The sequence below is a fragment of the Canis aureus genome, chromosome 5, assembly GCF_053574225.1.
Source record: "Canis aureus isolate CA01 chromosome 5, VMU_Caureus_v.1.0, whole genome shotgun sequence".
Lineage (NCBI taxonomy): Eukaryota > Metazoa > Chordata > Mammalia > Carnivora > Canidae > Canis > Canis aureus.
The window spans coordinates 85,760,082-85,779,943 of NC_135615.1; the positions used below are offsets into that span (position 1 = coordinate 85,760,082).

Below are 19,862 nucleotides of genomic sequence, written 5' to 3' on the forward strand. Positions count from 1 at the left end.
CACATTGGTACAATTCTTTTTTTTATTTAAATTCAATTAACATACAGTGTATTATTAGTTTCAGAGGCAGAGTTCAGTGGTTCATCAGTTGGATTTAACACCCAGTGCTCATTATGTCACGTGCCCTCCTAGTGCCCAACACCCGGTTACCCTGGCCCCCTGCAGCAACCCTCAGTGTGTTTCCTGTGGTTAAGAGTCTCTTACAGTTTGTTTCCCTCTCTGACTTCGTCTTGCTTTATTTTTCCGTCCCTTCCCATCCCATCCCTGTGTTCCTCTGTTTTGTTTCTTAAAATCCACAGAAATGTCAATGAGGATGCAGAGAAAGAGGAACCCTCTTACCCTGCTGGTGGGAATGCAAGCCGGTGCAGCCACTCTGGAAAACAGGATGGAGGTTCCTCAAAAAGTCAAATATACAATCACCCTGAGACCCAGCAATTGCACTGCGAGGGATTTACCCCAGAGATACAAAGGTGATCCGTAGGGGCACCTGCACCCCAGTGTTCACAGCAGCAATGTCCACAGTAGCTGAACTATGGAGAGAGCCCGGACGTCCGTCATGGTATCTTTTTTTTTTTAAGGTTTTATCTATTTATTCTGGAGAAATAGAGAGGCAGAGACCCAGGCAGAGGAAGAAGCAGGCTCCACGCGGGGAGCCCAAGGTGGGACTCGATCCCAGGACCCGGTGATGAATGGATAAAAAAGATGTGATCTATACATAGAGACAATGGAATATTACTCGGCCATCAAAAACAATCTTGCCATTTGCAATGACATGGATGGAACTAGGGAGTATCATTCTAAGTGAGATAAGTCAGTCAGGGGGATGCGGTTCTCCAGGCTAAGGCATCAGAACTCTGGGAAGCACCTAGAATTAAGGCTGTGGCCTCAAATTCCCGACTTTCAAATCTCAACTGTGCTCCATTCTACCCGCGTGTGACTCTGAACAAGTTCCTTAACCTGCGGATAATGGTATGAGGCAGCCCGAAAGCTGGTTTTAAGGCTGAGCTAGTCCAGGGGAGGCACAGAGCAAGCCTGACGGGTGGTGTCGGGCTGACCCAAGTGGAATAAGCTCAAAACCACGTGCTGTTCAAATGGACCGGGCTAGTCTCTGTCGTGCTGGGTGCGGGGGGTGGACGCAAGTCTCCTGCAGTAGGACATCTTGGGGCGCCGGGGGCTCAGGGGCTGAGCGTCAGCCTTCGGCCCAGGGCGTGACGCCGGGGTCCTGGGTTCGAGTCCCGCGTCGGGCCCCCCGCGTGGAGCCTGCTTCTCCCTCTGCCTCTCTCTGTGTTTCTCCGCAACAGATAGATAAAACCTTAAAAAAAAAAAAGATCGTGAACAAGAGACGGGCTGACGTTCAGGGCACGCGTTCGAAGCCCCGGAGTCCAGGGGCCCCGCGCGGAGCTTCCCCACCTGCGGCACGTGCTCCCCGCGGTGGGGCCGCCAGGGCGTCTGCGGGACACGTGGGGCACGTGGGGCGCCCAGCAGGTGACCGCGCAGGTGGCCGCTAGGAGCCGGGGAGCGGACAGGTGGGGGCGGCCGGCCCTAGCAGGGCGGGAACGCGGTCCCGGGCCCCGCCGCGTCGGACCAGAGACCTGAGGCCCCGCGTGGGGGGGGGGAACCCGGGCCAACAAGCGGCTCGCGCGCCCCGCCGGCTCGGCCCCGGGAGCCAGCCCCGCACATGCGCAGTGGCGTCCGGCGCGGCGGCCTCGGCGCTCTCGCGAGAGGACCCGCCAGGCCGGGAAACATGGCGCCTCCCAGCCCGCGAGAGCCCGCGGCCCCGGCGGACACGAGCGCGGCGCAGCCCGACGGGGAGATGGTGCTGCCGGGCTTCCCGGACGCGGACAGCTTCGTGAAGGTGAGCTCCGGGCGCGCGGGGGTCCACGGGCGGCTGCCGGCGCCCCCGCGGCCTCTCCGGGCGCAGATCGCACGCGGGTCGGGGCGGTCGCCTTCCCAGGGCGCCCGCTCGTCCTCACGTCCGCGCCAAGCCCGGGGGGGCGCCGGGGGGAGGCTGCAGACCCGGGGCCCCGCGCCCCCGCCCCCCGCCGCTCCGGCCCCGCCCGCGCGCCTCCCGGTCCCGCCACCTGTCGGAGCCGCCCCGACTCCCGTCACCGCGTCCCCGTCTGAACCGCGCGCTGCCCCCTAGACACGGGCGGACGGACCCCGGCGCCGGCCCCTCCCGGGAGCTCTGGCTACCCGGGAGCCCCGCCGGCGCCCGCGGCCGCGCGCGGTGACGTCACTGCGGACCCCGCCCGGCTCTGCGCCGACGTCATCGGCCGTCATCGGCCGTCACGCGCCGTCTCCCCGCGGGCGCCGCTTCTCCCCCCGCCTCCCTCCGTCTCTTGGGAACAAACAAGTAAAGAAGATCTTCGACAAATAGGAGCGAGGGACACCGGGGGCTCAGCGGCGGAGCGTCCTCCTCGGGCCCAGGGCGCGCCCCCGGGGTCCCGGGATCGAGTCCCGCGTCGGGCGCCCCCGGACCCTGCCCCCCGCCCCCCCCCCGCCTGTGTCTCTCACGAATGAAGGACAAAGTCTCTTAATAAATAAGTAAATAAGTAAATAAATAAAAATATATATAAATAAAAATATAAAAAACCACTTGCCCGCGACCGCAGTTAAGACTAACGGAGCCCAGACGAAACCCGGGCCGCGTGGAGCGTCTGTCTGAGATGCTCTTGTCCTTCCCTCCGACCCTCCCAAGCCCGCGAGCTCCAAGACTTGGTTCCGCGCTCAGCGCCCGCCGCCGCATCCCCGGAGCCTGAGCTGAAACCGGCGCTAAATGACTGTGACTGTGACGCGGACTCATCATCCAGCACAATGTACCGTGTGCGGCCCATCTTTTTTTTTTAAAGATTTTATCTATTTATTCATGAGACACACAGAGAGCGAGAGGGGCAGAGACCCAGGCAGAGGGAGACGCAGGCTCCGTGCAGGGAGCCCGATGCGGGACTCGATCCCGGGACTCCAGGGTCAGGCCTTGGGCTGAAGGCGGCGCTAAACCGCTGAGCCACCCGGGGGTCCCTACTCGAATTTTTTTTTAAAGATTTTATTTATTCATTCATGATAGACATAGAGAGAGAGAGAGACACAGAGAGCAAGAGAGGCAGAGACCCAGGCAGAGGGAGAAGCAGGCTCCATGCAGGAGCCCGACGTGGGACTCGATCCCGGGACCCGGGGTCAGGCCCTGGGCTGAAGGCGGCGCTAAACCGCTGAGCCACCCAGGGATCCCTACTCTAATTTTTTTTTTAAGATTTTATTTATTCATTCATGATAGACAGAGAGAGAGACACACACACAGAGAGCAAGAGAGGCAGAGACCCAGGCAGAGGGAGACGCAGGCTCCCTGCAGGAGCCCGACGTGGGACTCCATCCCCGGACCCGGGGTCAGGCCCTGGGCTGAAGGCAGGCGCCCAACCGCTGAGCCCCGCGGGCTGCCCGTGTGCAGCAGATCTCGAGAGGAGTGAGTTACCGAGTGAACGGGGAGGGGTGTGTAAACCACGCTCGTTTCTCTGGGTTTTGACAGTTTGCCCTTGGGTCGGTGGTGGCAGTGACCAAGGCATCCGGGGGCCTACCACAGTTTGGTGACGAGTATGATTTCTACCGAAGTTTTCCCGGCTTCCAGGCATTTTGCGAAACACAGGGAGACAGGTTGCTTCACTGGTAAGTCCTATCTATTATTTTCTCATATCGACAGATACAAATACAGAAAAATAGGTAATTTCCCCTGAAATTGGTTTTCTCTTAACTGTATTTTTCTGTGCTATGAAGAGCTATGGGGACACCTCGGTGGCTCAGTTGGTTAAGTCTGACTCTTGAGTTTGGCTCAGGTCGTGAACTCAAGGTTGTGCATTTGACCCCGTTGTCAGGCTCCACACTCGGCACAGAATCTGCTTTTCTCCCTCTCCTTCTGCCCCCCTCCTCCTGCAATCACACATGCTTGTACGTACTCTCTCTCTCTCTCAAATAAATCTTTTTTAAAAAAGAGCTATAAGATATAAAAACGAGACAGCGGGCTGGCTTAGTACAGCATACGACTCTTAGGATTGAGTTCAAGCCCCTTGTTGGGTGCAGAGAGTACTTAAGAAAAGTAAAATCTTTAAAAAATAAATTACACAATGTTGATTTGGGAAATGTTTTTTATTTTGAGTAGGGGAATGTTATTTGGTAAATTTTGAGCTTAACTTTTAAAAAATATATTATTGACAGGGCCCCTGGGTGGCACAGACAGTCAAGCATCTGCCTCTAGCCCAGGTCATGATCCCAGGGTCCTGGGATTGAGTCCCACTTCGGGCTCCCTGCTCAGAGGGGAGCCTGCTTCTCCCTCTTCCACTCCCCCTGCATGTGTTCTTTCTCTCTTTCTCAAATAAATAAATGAAATCTTTAAAAAAAATAAAAATAATAAATATATTGACTTTTGCACCTATTTTTGGACAGTGAATCTTTGAGTTAATGATGGACTTGAAAGCCTAGGCCAAGATTTCTCTCACACAGCTTGCAGAGCCGTGGGTATTAGCTTTTTAATAAGTGTATGAGGACAGTACACAAATAGTGATTTCGTTTAACTTGCATGACAGATTTAGAGCATCTGGGGGCACCTGAGTGGCTCCGTGGTTGAGCATCTGCCTCAGGCCCAGGGCATGACCCTCGGGGTCCCGGGATCGAGTCCCACATCGGGCTCCCCGCATGGAGCCTGCTTCTCCTTCTGCCTGTGTCTCTGCCTCTCTCTGTGTCTCTCATGAATAAGTAGATAAAAATCTTAAAAAAAAAAAAATTAGAGCATCTATTTTAGATTTTATGATAAAGCAATGAATGCAAAGTATATTATTTACATAGTATGATATATTTTTTAGAATTTGAAGGAAGCTTTGAGGTAATTTCTTCCACCCTTTCAATTAACAGATGAAGAAAGGGAGTCTGAGTGAGATTTAGGGAATTGTCCAAGACCACACAACTAGCAATGCTTCTGCTATGACCGTACAGGTTTTATTAGTTTGATCAAAAAGTATTTGGGGAGGTGCACAGTCCGTTAAGCCTCCACCTCTTGAATTTAGCTCAGGTCATGATCTCATGGTTGTGAGATCAAGCCCTGCGTTGGGCTTCACGATCAGCGAGGAGTCTGCTTCAGGTATTCTCTCTCCCTCCTCCTCTGCTCCTCCCCTCATCTCTCTCATGTGCTCTCTCTCAAACAAATAAATAAAATCTTAAAAAAAAAAAAAAAATTGGTGGGAACAGTCGGAGCCCAGCCTTTCAAGCCTTCTCTCAGATTGGGAACAAATGGAATAAAGTATATGAACTAACGTTGGTTTTTCTGTCCTTCCTAGCATGAGTAGGGTAATGCAGTACCACGGGTGTCGAAGCAACATTAAGGACCGAAGTAAAGTGACAGAGTTGGAGGATAAGTTTGATTTACTAGTTGATACCAATGATGTCATTCTGGAAAGAGTGGTGAGTGTTTCATCTTACTCTTGAGATAATTAACAAATAGGGGCTCCTGGCTGGCTCAGTCAGAAGAACAGGTGACACTGGATCTCGGGGCTGTGAGTTTGAGCCCCACATTGGGCATAGAGATTACTTAAAAATAAAATCTTAAAAAAGGGGAACCCTGGGTGGCGCATGGGAACCCTGGGTGGCGCAGCAGTTTAGCGCCTGCCTTTGGCCCAGGGCACGATCCTGGAGACCCAGGATCAAATCCCACGTCGGGCTCCCAGTGCATGGAGCCTGCTTCTCCCTCTGCCTGTGTCTCTGCCTCTCTCTCTCTCTCTCTGTGTGACTATCATAAATAAATGAAAAAATAAATAAATAAAAATAAAAATAAAATAAAAAAAAAAAAGAAACCAGAACATCCGAGGAAATGACAAGTTTAGCATTTCTTGTTCCAACAACATTCCCTTCCTGACAGCTGGCTTCTTTTTCCCCAAAGAAAAAACTACAGTTGTCTTCAGATATATTACCTCAACCTATCACCGCTCAGTGGAGGCCTCTTATAAATCTGTGTTCCAGATATGCAAATCCTATTGTATGGCAAGGGAAGAGGCCAACCAAAATATAGTCTTTTTTTTTTTTTTTTTTTTTTTTACTGTTATCTATAATCTGCTAAACAGCCTGATTTGTGTGATTGGAAGGAAATGAGCATCATATGATCTAGCTGACTTCTGCCTCCTCTAACTCTACAGCAGAACATTATTTACAGAAATACGTAGAGATCATCCAAAATAAAGCTAACACCCAACCATGTCGGTCCTGCAGATGTTTAAATCATGCTCTCCTGTCCCGTGAAGTCATCTCTTCCACAATCTAAATGCCCACAGGTCTTTCAGCGGTTTCTCATATTTTATGGTTTCAAGTCCTGCCATGTTACTCCTTGTGACCTGGACGCCCAAACCGATACTGCATGTCCGCTTCAATGGGACAGAGTAGATCAGAGCACCCTCATTCTCACTCTGGGTACCAGCCTTTTGTGTTGAGTAGCTACAGTCTAGGGTCTTTTTCATTCTTTTGGTGGGCTACATCACACTGTAAGTCACTTTTGCTTTGTCAGCCCAACCAAGAGCTGTAAAGGGAGTTGATCAGGGGTGGGCAGTGGCCAGTTTCTGCCCCGTCTTTGAGCAAATAATGCTTTAATTACTTTGGATGACTCTCTCAGGTATATATGTGTGTGTGTGTGTGTGTGTGTGTGTGTGTGTGTGTGTATCTGCTAAACATGTATATAATATATAAATATAATTATTAATTAAATATAATTAATATATTATGTAATGTATAATATAATATAATATTTTTACATGTCATTTTCTGAATCTGTTTCTTAAGCATCTTAGGTAATTAACTTGTTAACCCTGAAAGGAAGGTGCTAAACTATTATGTCTTCTGCCCTTAGGGTATTTTACTGGATGAGGCATCAGGTGTGAATAAGAATCAACAGCCTGTCCTCCCGGCAGGACTGCAGGTTCCCAAAACAATAGTGTCCAGCTGGAACCGTAAGGTGAGGGCTTTTCAGATTGGCTGGAGCTTCAGACGTCATCTTTATAATAGGGCCTTTGCCTCTTCTGTTCTGATTTACTGGACACAGAACTGGCCATTCCACAACTTGTTCTCATAAACAGACACGACCTAATTACGTCTTGTCTCCTTTGTACCCCGCAACCTCACATACACATACTTTCTTAAATGAATGCCTGCAGAAGGCATAAGTGGGAATTTACTTTTCTAATTCATCAAGTTGCTATGTTATAAACTCCTTGTTGTCACAGGCAGGAGAATATAGCAAAAAAACAAAATCTGAAACTTTTCGGTTGCTTCATGCAAAAAACATCGTCCGGCCGCAGCTTAAATTCCGAGAAAAGATCGACAACTCCAACACTCCGTTTCTTCCCAAGATCTTCATCAAGCCCAATGCTCAGAAACCCCTCCCTCAGGGTAAGGCATGCAAACTCTGCCTAAGGACAGAGGAAAACCTCTCCCTCCCACCTTTCTGTCTTCTAAAAGAGCCAGTTAGCCACTCGGTGACGAGTTAAGATGTGAATGTTTTCACCTCTTTTTTGATGGTGGTGTTGTCACTGCTTGGGTCTCCAGCACTCTCGAAAGAAAGGAGAGAGCGCCCGCAGGATCGTCCGGAGGACCTGGATGTCCCCCCTGCCCTGGCTGATTTCATCCATCAACAGAGAACCCAGCAGGTGGAGCAGGACATGTAAGTATTTGCTGCTGGAACTTCGTGCTGTGGCTCCTGAACCTTTATGCCATATTCTCACTTGGTTTCATTTTTGTGAAATACATAAATGAAACAAAGAATCTGAGGAATGGGTGATTGCTATCCTTATCCTAATGTGGATCTCTTTGGTAAAACCTCCGGCTTGTGTTCATGGAGGGCCTGCACAAACGGTGTCTTGGGTAACCCTCACTGCACCCCTGGGAAGCAGCCACCACACTCCCCCACTGTATAGAGGCAGAAACAAAACAAAGGGTGCTGACTTCCCATCCAACCAGAACTTGAAACCCCAAGTGTTCTTAAAACTGTCCTTCCTCCCCTGCCGCTCTGCCTTTCTTACCGGGTATGACTCCTACAGTGAGGTAGGGGCCCGCTCATAAACTCAGCAAAGAAAAGGCAGTTTTCACTGGCAGCATAAGCATCTTAAAGAAAAAAAAAAAAAAAAGACACTTGCTTAAAGTAGACAAATGGACCTTGCACGAGGGAAAAAGACGGTAAGAACTTTGCTAGTGTTGGTCTTTTCCTCACGCGGAGCCAGAATGGGCCTGAGCAGCATTCCTTCGGGCACAGCTCTGCACCATGAGGCCACAGGCCAAGTGCTAAAGAAATACAGGTGATGAGAGGCAGCCCTGCCCTCAAGGAACTCAGACTTAGGATTTTTCTGCAAGTAGAGATGATAGAGGAACAACAACAACAAAAAAAATAGCATTTAGCATCTGACCAACTGAGATATCTGCCCCACCCTCTCTCACCACGGGTTGTGTTTTCCAGACCACAAGAAATTGCACATTGCATGTTTTTGTATCATCCGCAATGGCAGCCACGCAGTGTTTTGAAATAGGAGCTCAAATCTTTATAGATGAGTAGAATTTTAATGATCACATTGTAAGCATGAACCAGCATGACCTTTTTTTTGATGCCCTTGAATTATTAAAATAATGGTGCTTTTTATAGCAAGAAAATGTTTTCACAATGGTCTCTCCTCCTTTGCTTTTACAAATTGGATTAAAGCATCGTTTCTCCTTGAATCACAGAATTCATCAAAAGGTTTTTTTCTTTTTTATTCAGGTTTGCACATCCTTACCAGTATGAACTAGATCACTTCACTCCTCCAGAGTCAGTCCTTCAAAAGCCACAACCCCAGGTTAGCACCCAAACTTGGCTTGTGGATGATATCCAAGTAGTCCAGGAAGAATCAAATCAGTGCAATTTTGGCTTTCCTTAAATAACTTTAAAGTAAAAGGTTGCAACTTCGGATCATTTCTTGAATTCCTAGTTCATTTTGTGCTTTAGTGAAGGATGATTCATAACGTTCCTCTCTTTTTCTACCTGTGCTTTCATGCTCCAGTTATACAGGCCTGTGGGAGAGACGCCCTGCCATTTTGTGTCCTCCCTGGACGAACTGGTGGAGCTTAATGAAAAGCTCTTGACTTGTCAAGAGTTCGCGGTAGACTTAGAGGTACGTTGACCTTGAGTGAAATTTTACATTCTCTGTGGGCTCTCTCCCACCGGAGGATTATAAAACTGAGACTAGCAGATGCGTGTTTTGGTAGAAATTAGTCGTACAATTTTGCCTTTATAGCCGCCCTCCCGAAATCAGTAAAGGAAAGCCTGGTGTAATCATTTTTCCCTCTCCTCCCCTCTTTCTGGGTTTTAGCACCACTCATACAGGAGCTTCCTGGGGCTGACCTGCCTGATGCAAATCTCCACCCGAACAGAAGATTTCATTGTCGACACCCTGGAGCTTCGAAGCGACATGTACATCCTCAACGAGAGCCTCACAGACCCCACCATCGTTAAGGTCAGCCAGCCTTTTGTAGCTCATTTGTGCATGAGATTTAAGTGTTGCTCAGTTTACTGAATCATTATTTCAACACAGACCTGGTGAAGTTGAGAGAAATAATTGTAATTTCCTACTTTCCGGTCCCGCGCGCTAAACTGCTTTTATTTCTAAGCCCCAATTAGAGCAGCTTAAGCTATAGCTCGTTACCACCCGGCGACACGTTACATCATGTTAATGACTACGGCAACGAGCCCGAGCCATCAGGATCCTTTGGACTTAATGACTATCCTTATAGCTAGTAGAGCTGCCTCCTTAGAAACACTGGCTCTTGGCAGTTTCGGACGTTACGAGTGTGCAGTTAGGAGTGCGGAAGGCCGCTGATCCAAATTAAAAGGAGTTTTTAAAACTGCACCCATCTTAATCCTCCTTCTGGCTTCTAATTCCGATGTTGTAATAACCTAGAGGCAGGGTTTGTTTCAGAGCACAGTGGCCTTGTACACATTGTGCCGCATGACTCCTGTTTTATCTTCAGGTCTTCCATGGTGCCGATTCAGACATAGAATGGCTACAGAAAGACTTCGGATTGTACGTAGTGAACATGTTTGATACCCATCAGGCAGCGCGCCTGCTTAACCTGGGCCGGCACTCCCTGGACCATCTGCTCAAACTCTACTGCAGTGTGGAATCGAACAAGCAGTATCAGCTGGCCGACTGGAGAATACGGTGTGTGCTTGATGGGGAAGTGTGGCCGGCAGCGGGAAGCGTGGGTGCTCACCAGCCTCTCGGCCCCGCAGACCTATGCGCAGGCTGTGACGTTTAGCTGAATCTTGAGTTGAATGTCGCTAGTCTTTCCTGCAGCTGTTTTCAGCAACATAAGCACAGCTGGAAGTTTTAGGGTGACCGTGTGGAGTGTGTGCTTCGCGGAAACAGTGGTTGGAAGAGGCGTGCCTTGTCAGTATTTATGTCCCTGTTAGTCTCTGGTTTGACACTCGGATCCCTAGTGGACGGATGGGGGTGGTGTGTGGTGATCTCCCAGAGGTCCGAGAGAATTCTAAGGTACGTAGGTGATTGCACCTTGTGATGAGTGCGTAAGAGCGTGGTGTTCCTGTGACACTTTCTGGAGTTTGGGCTCCACTCGATCACTGTCAGGTGGCTAGCTTCCTCCCCGAGGCTGCAGCTGTTGTGTGAAGAAGCCACTCAACTTCCCTCCAGGTCCGCATGCCAGAATTTCTAAAGAGAATCTGATAAAGCGGAAATAGAAAATGAAAATTGACAGAAGTCTAAACGCCAGCCCCTGTTACCGAGCCATTGTCACGTGCCAAGCACTGAGCTAAGAGCTTCAGGGCTGTTGTGCTGGGTGGTCCCACGGCAGCCTGTGAGGTGCCTTTCGTTCCGCAGGTGAGGCAGCTGAGCCCGGAGAGCTTAAGTGACTTGTCCAAGGACAGGTGTGCAGAGCTGAGGTTCAAACTCAGGGTGGCAGGGCCTCCCTTTTCAGCCACATTGTTATCCTGCTGCCCTCTCTTCCCAGCTGTGAAAACAATGGCTTGTCACATTAGATGGAGGATATATTGATATACCTGTGCCATTGGCTGTGATATCAAAGGGATCATTACGTCGCTGCTCCTCGCAGCAAAATAATTTCCTTTGTTGCAATTCTAGACCTCTGCCTGAGGAAATGCTCAACTACGCCCGAGATGACACCCATTACCTGCTTTACATTTATGATAAAATGAGGCTGGAGCTGTGGGAGCGAGGCAACGAGCAGCCTGTCCAGCTGCAGGTGGTGTGGCAACGCAGCAGGGACATCTGCCTCAAGGTACAGCCTGGCCAGCCACGGCCTCTCTGTCTCTGACAGGGTCCTCGTCCTTTGCTCTGGTCTTTACATTCCTGAAAAGAGCCAAGTGTTTTGAAGAGCCCAGGGCACAATCCTGATGCCCATTGATCTTGAATGTCCTGTAATATTTTACAGAAATTCGTCAAACCTCTCTTCACGGATGAGTCCTACCTTGAACTGTACAGGAAGCAGAAAAAGCATCTCAACACCCAGCAGTTGACGGCCTTTCAGCTGCTGTTTGCCTGGAGGGATAAAACAGCTCGTAGGGAAGATGAAAGTTACGGGTAAGGGATTAGACATTCTTTTAATATCTGCTCCTAGACCGAGCAGCTCGGGTAACAAGGAAATAAAGGCCTTTTTTCTTTTCGCCATGAAAGTTGGTTACGTTTTCCCTCGCGTTGTAGCCTTTAATGGGGTTTTCTGGCAGAATTTAACGTGATCCCACTGTGTGTTTTGTTCTAGATACGTACTGCCAAACCACATGATGCTAAAGATAGCTGAAGAACTGCCCAAGTGAGTCTGAGAACTGGTAGCTATGTCCCGACTTTCTCAGCGGACAGATTTTATCCTTCAGAATCAGTTTCTCTGATAGTTCTTACCTCAAGGCTATTGACTCAGAGAAGATTAGTGCTCTAAGGAAGTTCGCAGGTCCAAGGAATGTAGAATTTCTGCCCTCTGGCTACCCTGTAGGAACTAAACCTGAGCTTCAGCCATTTCGGTGGTTATGCCTCAGATGGGGTTCAGTGTGTCTCTGAGCTGTAATTTGTTCCAAACCAAGACATCTTAACGATCGTGAATGCTTTTTGGTGTTAATGGAACAATAACCAAAGAATCTAAGTTCGTAATCTTCTGTTGACCCCGTTGCAGCACCATGTAGAGCTATGGGGCTCCTCTCCAGCTCTCCCTGCTAGCCGGAGGCGAGCGGCAAGAGGTGTCTACTCCAAGCTTGGCGCAGTAAAGCTCACCTAGAAGCCACTCGCCCAGGCTGCCCTGATAAGAATGTGTTTCCCGGGTCTTCATCTTAGTTGTCGTTCTCTGTTCTCGTCTGGGAACCTCAGGGGACCATGTCCCTAAATGACGAGTTGAATGTGTTCTTTCTTGTCTTCAGGGAACCTCAGGGTATCATAGCTTGCTGTAACCCTGTTCCACCTCTTGTGCGGCAGCAGATCAATGAGATGCATCTTTTAATCCAGCAGGCTCGAGAGATGCCCCTGCTCAAGGTAAGAAGCTTTGCTGCTAAAGGTTCCAGGTCGACAGGCCTGTTCTCTCTGCTGGCACCTGTGGTCTTCTCCATACACGATCTGGTCTCCATTCTAAAAAACCCCGAGAAAATCATAGGGGTTAGGAAAGGCAGTAGACGTGTCTTCTTCTTTTTTAATCTTTAAAGATAAAAATAAAAAATAAAAATCTTTAAAGATTTTATGTATTCATTTGAGAGAGAGCACAGGCAGTGGGAGGAGCAGGGGGAGAGGGAGAAGCAGATTCTCCACTGAGCAGGGAGCCTGATGCGGGTCTTGATCCAAAGACCCTGAGATTATGACCTGAGCTGAAAGCAGATACTTAGCCAACTGAGCCACCCAGGCACCCTGACATGTCTTCTTCATGATGGTCAAAAGCTAAATGTACTCCTTGTTACTTTTTTTTTTAAAGATTTCTTTTATTTACTTATTTTAGAAAAGAATGTACGCGGGTGCACACCATCGAGGAGGATGGGCGGAGGGAAAGGGAAAGAGAATCTCAAGCAAACTGCACTGAGCCTGGAGCCTGACATGGGGCTCAGTCTCACGACCTGGAAGTCATGATCTGAGCTGAAGTCAAGTCTGGTTGCTTAACTGACTGAGCCACCCAGGCGCCCCATTCCTGCTTGTTTGTTTATGATCTTATCTTCGATAATCCATCATCAAGTAAAGTCTAACGACTAGGCCGGTTAGCTATCCTTTAGAGGCAGTTAATCTGGATTGGGGATAAAATGGATTGGGGGTCACAGCGCCTGGCTGGTTCACACAGAAAGGCTGTGCCCCTTGGTCTTGGGGTGAGGAGTCTGAGCTCCACGCTGGGTGTAGAGGTTACTTAAATAAACTCGAGGGGCATCTGTGTGGCTCTGTCAGATAAGTGTCCAACTCTTGATTCTGGCTTAGGTCATGATCTCAGGGTCGTGAGATTGAGCCCCACGTTGGGCTCTGCTCTCAGCAAGGAGTCAGCTTCTCTCTCTCTCTCTCTCTCTCTCTCTCTCTCTCTCTCTCCCCCTCCCCCTCCCTCTCTCCCTCCCCTTACCCCCTCCTGCTCCCACTCTGTCTCACTCTAAAATAAATAGTTAAAAAACAAAACAAAAACAACCTTCAAAAAAAGAGTGGAGTGGGGTCTCAGTACCAGGAGCATGTTTTGGAAGCTCTGATGTAAAATGATAAGGCCCCATGAGTTTGGTGGTCATGGAAATTGAAAGGAAAAGAAAGAAATGAGAAGCACTATCAGAAGAAGGGTTAATGTGACTTAGTAACAGACGTGAAAGTTGCTGCTGGTTTTTTGAGTACTTTGCAAAGTACTCCAGAGCGTTCTCTGAACGGCAAGCAGATTGGAGGATGATAGAAGTGGAGTCAAAGACAACTCACTCCCAACATAAAGCCTAGGTGGCTGGGAAGATAGAGCCTTGGCTAGAAATGGGGAATTCAGGAAGAACTAATTTTATGAAGGAGATGCTAAACTTCCGCAGACTTGGGTGAAGGCAGGCTGTGCAGCTCAAAGTCCAGACACACGCGTCTCCACGCACGCGCGGTGCACAGGTGCGAACAGCAGCCTGGGTGCCCACGCGCACCTCTGGGGATGGGACTACGTGCTCGGATAGATTTGCATGCTTCAATTTGAATTTGGGGGGACAGTTTTTTATTGTGTTGCCCCGGTGGTGATATCGGTATATAATAAATTGTATTAGCAATTTTTTGAGAGATTATGAATCCAGAAAGACTTAAATCAGTTCCTTTAGGGCGATAAAGAAGAAACTCAGGATATACACATTTCAGTCTTCGTGTTAACGTTGCTTTAAAAAAAAAGATTTCTTTTATTCAGTCTACAGTTTGGGCAAGTAGAGAAGCCCTGGTTTCTAGAGGAGACTCTCTTTCAAGCTGTCAGAAATCTGCATTGGGTCTTGTGATAGAGACATTCTTTCATTCATTCTTCGATTCAACAAATAATTGCTGAGCACTACGTGGTTATAGTGCCAGGCACTGCTGTCAGGGATGAAGGGCGGCATAACGTCTGCGGGCTCTTGTAAGGCGCGTCCGGTGGAGGGACGCAGTCTGTGCTGGGGAAATGTGGTCGCCACGTCTAGGCACCTTTCCTCAGATGCTCTTTTGTTTTTCCCCAGTCCGAAGTCGCAAGTGGCGTGAAGAAGAGCGGCCCACTGCCCGGTCCCGAGGTAGAGCGCTGTGTCTGTCGTCTCTGTTCTGGGGGAGGACACTGGTCGGCACCAGGGCGGGATGAGCCCCCTGTCAGAGCCAGCCCCCGGCCGTGCAGCAGAGCTGCCGCATGCTTGCAAGTCTTTCACGAGGCCTTTGGGTTTCTTTTTGCTGCAGAGATTGGAGAATGTTCTCTTTGGACCCCACGACTGCTCCCACGCCTCTTCGGACGGCTACCCTATGATGCCAAGCAACGGTAACATAGAGGTCTCTGGAATGGCCCAGAAACCGCCTCACGCACTCTCCACGAGGCTTTGACTGTACTGACTTCCATCCCTCTAGGGCCTGTGCCAGCGCAGAAACAGGCAAGCCTCTTCCCTGAGCGAAGAGAAGAGGAGGCCCTGCCAGATACCGGATGCCTCATCGCCACTGCCGTCATCACACTATTTAACGTGAGTGCTAGGAGATGGCGGTGAGGTGACGCAGACCCGTAGGCAGTTACTGGGTTTATCAAACAGGTGTCTGCCCGGCCTGCTGCATCTGCATTTGAGATTAACGCCAGAAGTAAAAGCCAGCAGCAGTGGGAACAGCCATGGGGACAGATCTGCCAGTGGTCCATGAGAGGCGGGTGGAGGGTTCTCTCAGGAGAAGAAACCCCCGAAGAAGGGTTGACATCTGGACGCCGGCTAATGCCTAGTCGGGAGGAGGGCGTGGGCTGCGGTGACATAGAGGCAGGACCTTCCCTTCCAGCTGCAGGGAAGGCACAGCCCATCCTCAGCCCCTGCTCAACGGGGCTGCGCGTCCCTTAACGACACAAGTCAGCGCCTCCTACACGTGCTCAGGCTGAAAAAGAGGAGGCTTTGAAAAGCATTTCTGTACAGCGCGGCTGAGTAGGGACAGTGAAGAGCAAGATACGAAGGCGCCAGCACGTGGGTAGAAATGTGTTTCCCATCCCAAAGAGGGGCTGCGTCATGGTAGACAGTGGCCCCGTCTGGTCCGGGAGCGCGTGTGGCCAACCTGGGCCCAGCCGTGCTCCTGCACTCGGCAGCGGGTGGTGACGGAGCCGTCCCAGTCTGTCCTACCCAGCGGGTGTCTGTCTTGTTTCTGCCAGGGCTTGAACTACGGGCTCCTTACAAGAGGAGGACCAGGGTGCAGTTGTTGGTCAAGATGGGTGGATACTAAAATGACCAGCTTGAAAGGAAAATGCACAGATAAAACTCTGAATAGTGCAAACAACAGATGTGCTAAAGGAAAAATCACAATTTCTGGAAAGAAAGAGAAGCAAGCATACGATCTGTATGGATAAAGACGAGTATCCAGCTTAGCACGTGTTCACGGGAGAAACAGCTGGTGGTTCAGTAGGTTCCAGGATCACAGGTCACAGCTGGTCCATCGTGCCAGAGCGCGGGGCCAAAGCCAGAAAGACAAAATGCCACCTGCAAAATGTACTACCCGAGAGTTAACTTTTTTTTCCCCACTTAATCACATACATTTAGATTGGGTCTTGCTTCGGTTATTCCTGAGCAGAGCAGTCCGCGAGCTTTAACTGGGCCAACGAGGTGACTCGGCCCCTAAAGATACGAGCATGAGCTTTGGGCTGCGTGAGCATGGGCGCGCTGTGCTTGGGTGTCCTGTGCTGTGTGGCAGGACTGTCGCCACGGAGAAAGCAGAAGGAAAGCACGTTCTGAACCCAGTTGGAAGCAACACCCGGTTGCCTGATTTTACTGATTCCCCATAATGGTTTCTGATTTTTAATTTGCAAGTGTCTGCTTACAACCTCAAGTTCTAGAGCCACCCAGACCCGGTTTCAGTCTTCATCCTGCCCCGTTAGCTCTCAGGCTCTGCAAGACATAACCACACTGTGCCTCAGTTTCCTCATCTGTAAGGTGGGGAGAATAATACCACATACCTCATATGTTATAAGGGCACCCTGAGAATTCGCTGGTTCAATAAATGTGTTAAGACGCCCTCCTGCGTGCTGGCCCACGCTGCTAGAGGGCCCCCTACGTGTGAGAGGCCCGAAGAGTAGCGGTTGTTCTGCTGCCGCCACGAGGATTCTGCGGCTTGCGTCGTGAAGCCACACAGCGGTCGCGGTGATAAGTTGGTCCTTTTCTGCCCGTCCCTGCAGGAACCCAGTGCTGAAGAGAGCGGGAAGAGCCCATTAACAGTTGCACAGAAGAAAGCCCAGAACATAATGGAGTCCTTCGAAAATCCGTTTAAGATGGTAAGGGAGCGCTGTGTACGCCCGGGGCTGACGGTAGGCCCAGCCTTCTGCGGCTCGTAGGGCCTCCTGCCCGGAAAGGAGGCCAGCGGTCCTGGAGAGGGAGCTTCTGAGCCCGGCGTGTCGGTTGCGCCTGGTGTCCGGGTTGGGACAGAGTCGGGGTCCTCTAAGACGAAAGCTGCAAGGACGCCTCTCGGGTGCCCGGGAGCCGTGGCCGGGCCGATGCACGGACCAGGCCTCCCACGTGCAGCCCACAGGAAACCCCGTCCGGGGCCTGCGCGCGTTTCAGTGACTGTTTCCTTCCATTCCTCCAGTTCCTGCCTTCCCTCGAACACCGTGCTCACGTTTCTCAGGCAGCAAAGTTTGATCCTTCGTCAAAAATCTATGAAGTAAGTGGATTTGTCACCCTTTCCGAGAGGGACTTTCTAAGACGGGGGGACTCCTTAATTATCTGAACCAGGTCTCTGTTAAGCCCATCCTGAACCTCCTGAAAAGGAATACAAAGGACACTTCATGTATAAATATAGAGAGACATATATAAGCAATGTTTCTTTTTTTACTTTAAAGATTTTATTCGTTCATGAGAGACACAGGGAGACGCACAGACACAGGTCGAGGGAGAAGCAGGCTCCCTGCAGGGAGCCCGACGCGGGACTCGATCCCGGGACCCCAGGATCATGGCCTGGGCCAAAGGTGGTTGCTCAACCGCTGAGCCACCCGGGTGTCCCGATAATGTTTTGAGAGAGGGGGGCCAGAACCTTATTCTGATTTTCAGAAGCATTTGGGAACCTGAACGGGCCTTTGGTTTTTGCGTTTGGCTTTTAATTGAAGTTTAGCCTACGTGCGGTAGGCGTTCCGTGTTGGGCGTACCGCTGGACGTTCGAGTGTTACTGTAGGGCTCTCACAGGTGACAGCTTACGTTTTAAAACACTCTGTCTTCCGTTGTTGGTTTGTTTTTAACAGCATTATGAACAAGAATAAGGAAACCCCTTCCCTGGAGCCCCATGAGATGTTCCTGGGAGCCCGCGTGTTAATCGTTAGCCTTCCTGCGGGAAGTGCCTGCTCGGGTCGGGTGGGCCTGGCCCCCGCTGCCCGGCGCTCTCTCCTTAGGCAGCGAGCGCAGGCGGAACCGCACGGGCCTCCTGTCGCTAGTGTTAGCCTGTTGCCTGTTGTCTTTAGCGGTGGGGAGTCCAGTGGATTTTTTGCCTCCTTTCTCCCCCGCTGGCTGTGGCCCGCTCCCAGGCACACCTTCCCACGCCAGCTGTCGTATCTGAGATGCGTTCTAACACCGCAGCCAAGTGAGGTATCCCGGCAGCACTCTCGCCCTGAGAAGTCCTGCCTTGGAGCCCAGCTCTACCGTCTGCTAACCGTGTCCCGTCAGACGTAGCTTCTCAGAGCCTGTTTCCGTCTCAAAGTGGGGGTGACGATAATGCCTTGTTCCCGGGATCATAGAAGGGATTGGATGAGAGGATGAGCAGGAAGGTGTCCGGCCCTGTGCTGGGAATACTGTGGTGCTTTGTCCTCTTGATCAGTATTTTATAAAAGCCAGCATGAGATTTTATTTTTTGTGTCCTCAGACTTGGAATCTGTGACTTGGAGTGTGCGTGGCTGCTAGGTTAGCACGCCCGGCATCGCCTCATTAAAAAAATAAAGCATTCCTGGGTGGCTGAGTTTTGGAGTGTTTTTGTTTTGTTTGTTTTCATTGTAGATCAGCAACCGTTGGAAGCTGGCAAGCCAGGTACAGGTACACAAAGAACCTAAAGAAACTGCCAAGGAGAAGGCAGCGGAGCAAACAGGTAGCACTCGATTTCTTGCGACTGAGCCCATCGGAGTGTCTGTCGGAGGACGGGCCTCGTACATCCTTCTGTTTGTTCCACAAAGTGCCGGCGGGACAGGGGCGAAGCACAGCCCCCGCCCCGTGTGCTGGCCTCTTCCTGGGGGATAGGGTCAGGGACCCGTGATGTACGTTCCCCCAGATGGTGCTTCCGCAGGGAGCGGGGTAGGAAGTGCTCGGGGTGGGCATGAGGCCCGGTGGCTGCTTCCACATGGTGTTTACAGAAGCGGGTCTGATAATGTGACAGTCGCAAGGACCGCGGCTTCCAGGGGAAGAGTGCTCCGTCCTGTTGGCCCACCGGGTGTAAGGCCTGTGGTGGTTCCTCGCTGGGCGTGCGCAGAGGGTGCCCCGGGGCACAGTGGCTGCGGGGGGCACAGGACCCGGTGCCGGGACGCGGCCTGTACTCTGAGCAGGTTGGGAAGCTGTGGAGGGTTTGAGCGGAGCAGTGACAGGCACTGAGCTTCAGAAAGCCCCCTTGGGGACCGTGGAGGGTCCAGCAAAGAGGGCGAGGGCGGGAGGCCAGGTGAGGGCCTCTGTTGGGCAGCGTGGTAGCAGAGGTGGTCAGAGGTGGCCCGAAGCCGATGGGCCCCATGGTGACGCTGACAGCGCGTGAGGACCGATTGGCCTGTGGCCCAGGGGAGGAAGGGGCAGCCGTGGGGGCCAGAGGGCTGGTCCTGAGCCACTAGACGGGGTGGCCGGCCGCAGAGTGAGCGCGCACAGGAGCCCGCTGGGGAAATGGTTTTGTTCTGGTCCTTGGTGTGTTTTGGTTGCCGTCCCTCTGGAAGGTCCTCGGAGAGGCACCACCGGGCTGGCCGTGTCCGGTTTGGGTTCCCGGGGTGGGGGCGGGGAGGGGGTGCCCCGGCCAGGTGAGGGGGGAGGCTTGGCTGCTGGGGGCCGCAGCTCCATGGACCCTGCTCTCTTGCAGCCGCCCGGGACCAGGCCAAGGAAGAGTACAGAGCGACCGTGGAGCAGGCCGTGTCTGTCCGACAGCAGGCTGCCGTACGTGCTGGCTCCTCTGCTTTTTCTTTTGAGAAAGGAGTTGCCCCTGGTCCCCGTCAGGATTTTCCCCACGCATCAGGAGGGCTTGCCCTGCACT

The 19,862-nt window shown here is 51.3% G+C and overlaps 1 protein-coding gene and 1 long non-coding RNA gene across 3 annotated transcripts in view; one reads left to right on the forward strand and one right to left on the reverse strand.

Moving 5' to 3' along the window:
- On the reverse strand, positions 1-2,245 carry LOC144314962 (uncharacterized). The gene is made up of 2 exons (XR_013380791.1): positions 2,082-2,245; positions 1-1,312 (listed from the first exon to the last, which is right to left on the reverse strand). It is a non-coding gene; the product is annotated as an uncharacterized LOC144314962 (long non-coding RNA).
- Positions 1,696-19,862, forward strand: part of EXOSC10 (exosome component 10) — a 21,533-nt gene continuing 3,366 nt past the window's right edge. The window contains exons 1-21 of one of the 2 annotated variants that reach the window (XM_077899660.1): positions 1,696-1,855; positions 3,521-3,657; positions 5,319-5,442; positions 6,875-6,979; positions 7,248-7,413; positions 7,570-7,684; positions 8,771-8,846; positions 9,051-9,161; positions 9,360-9,503; positions 10,018-10,208; positions 11,145-11,301; positions 11,455-11,603; positions 11,782-11,832; positions 12,428-12,539; positions 14,681-14,731; positions 14,889-14,967; positions 15,054-15,163; positions 16,840-16,935; positions 17,247-17,321; positions 18,641-18,728; positions 19,692-19,765. In XM_077899660.1, coding sequence (XP_077755786.1) covers positions 1,745-1,855; positions 3,521-3,657; positions 5,319-5,442; positions 6,875-6,979; positions 7,248-7,413; positions 7,570-7,684; positions 8,771-8,846; positions 9,051-9,161; positions 9,360-9,503; positions 10,018-10,208; positions 11,145-11,301; positions 11,455-11,603; positions 11,782-11,832; positions 12,428-12,539; positions 14,681-14,731; positions 14,889-14,967; positions 15,054-15,163; positions 16,840-16,935; positions 17,247-17,321; positions 18,641-18,728; positions 19,692-19,765 — 2,322 coding nt within the window. In that variant the 5' untranslated portion in view covers positions 1,696-1,744. The remainder of the gene's footprint in view (positions 1,856-3,520; positions 3,658-5,318; positions 5,443-6,874; positions 6,980-7,247; positions 7,414-7,569; positions 7,685-8,770; positions 8,847-9,050; positions 9,162-9,359; positions 9,504-10,017; positions 10,209-11,144; positions 11,302-11,454; positions 11,604-11,781; positions 11,833-12,427; positions 12,540-14,680; positions 14,732-14,888; positions 14,968-15,053; positions 15,164-16,839; positions 16,936-17,246; positions 17,322-18,640; positions 18,729-19,691; positions 19,766-19,862) is intronic. The other variant, XM_077899661.1, reaches the window with a different exon arrangement.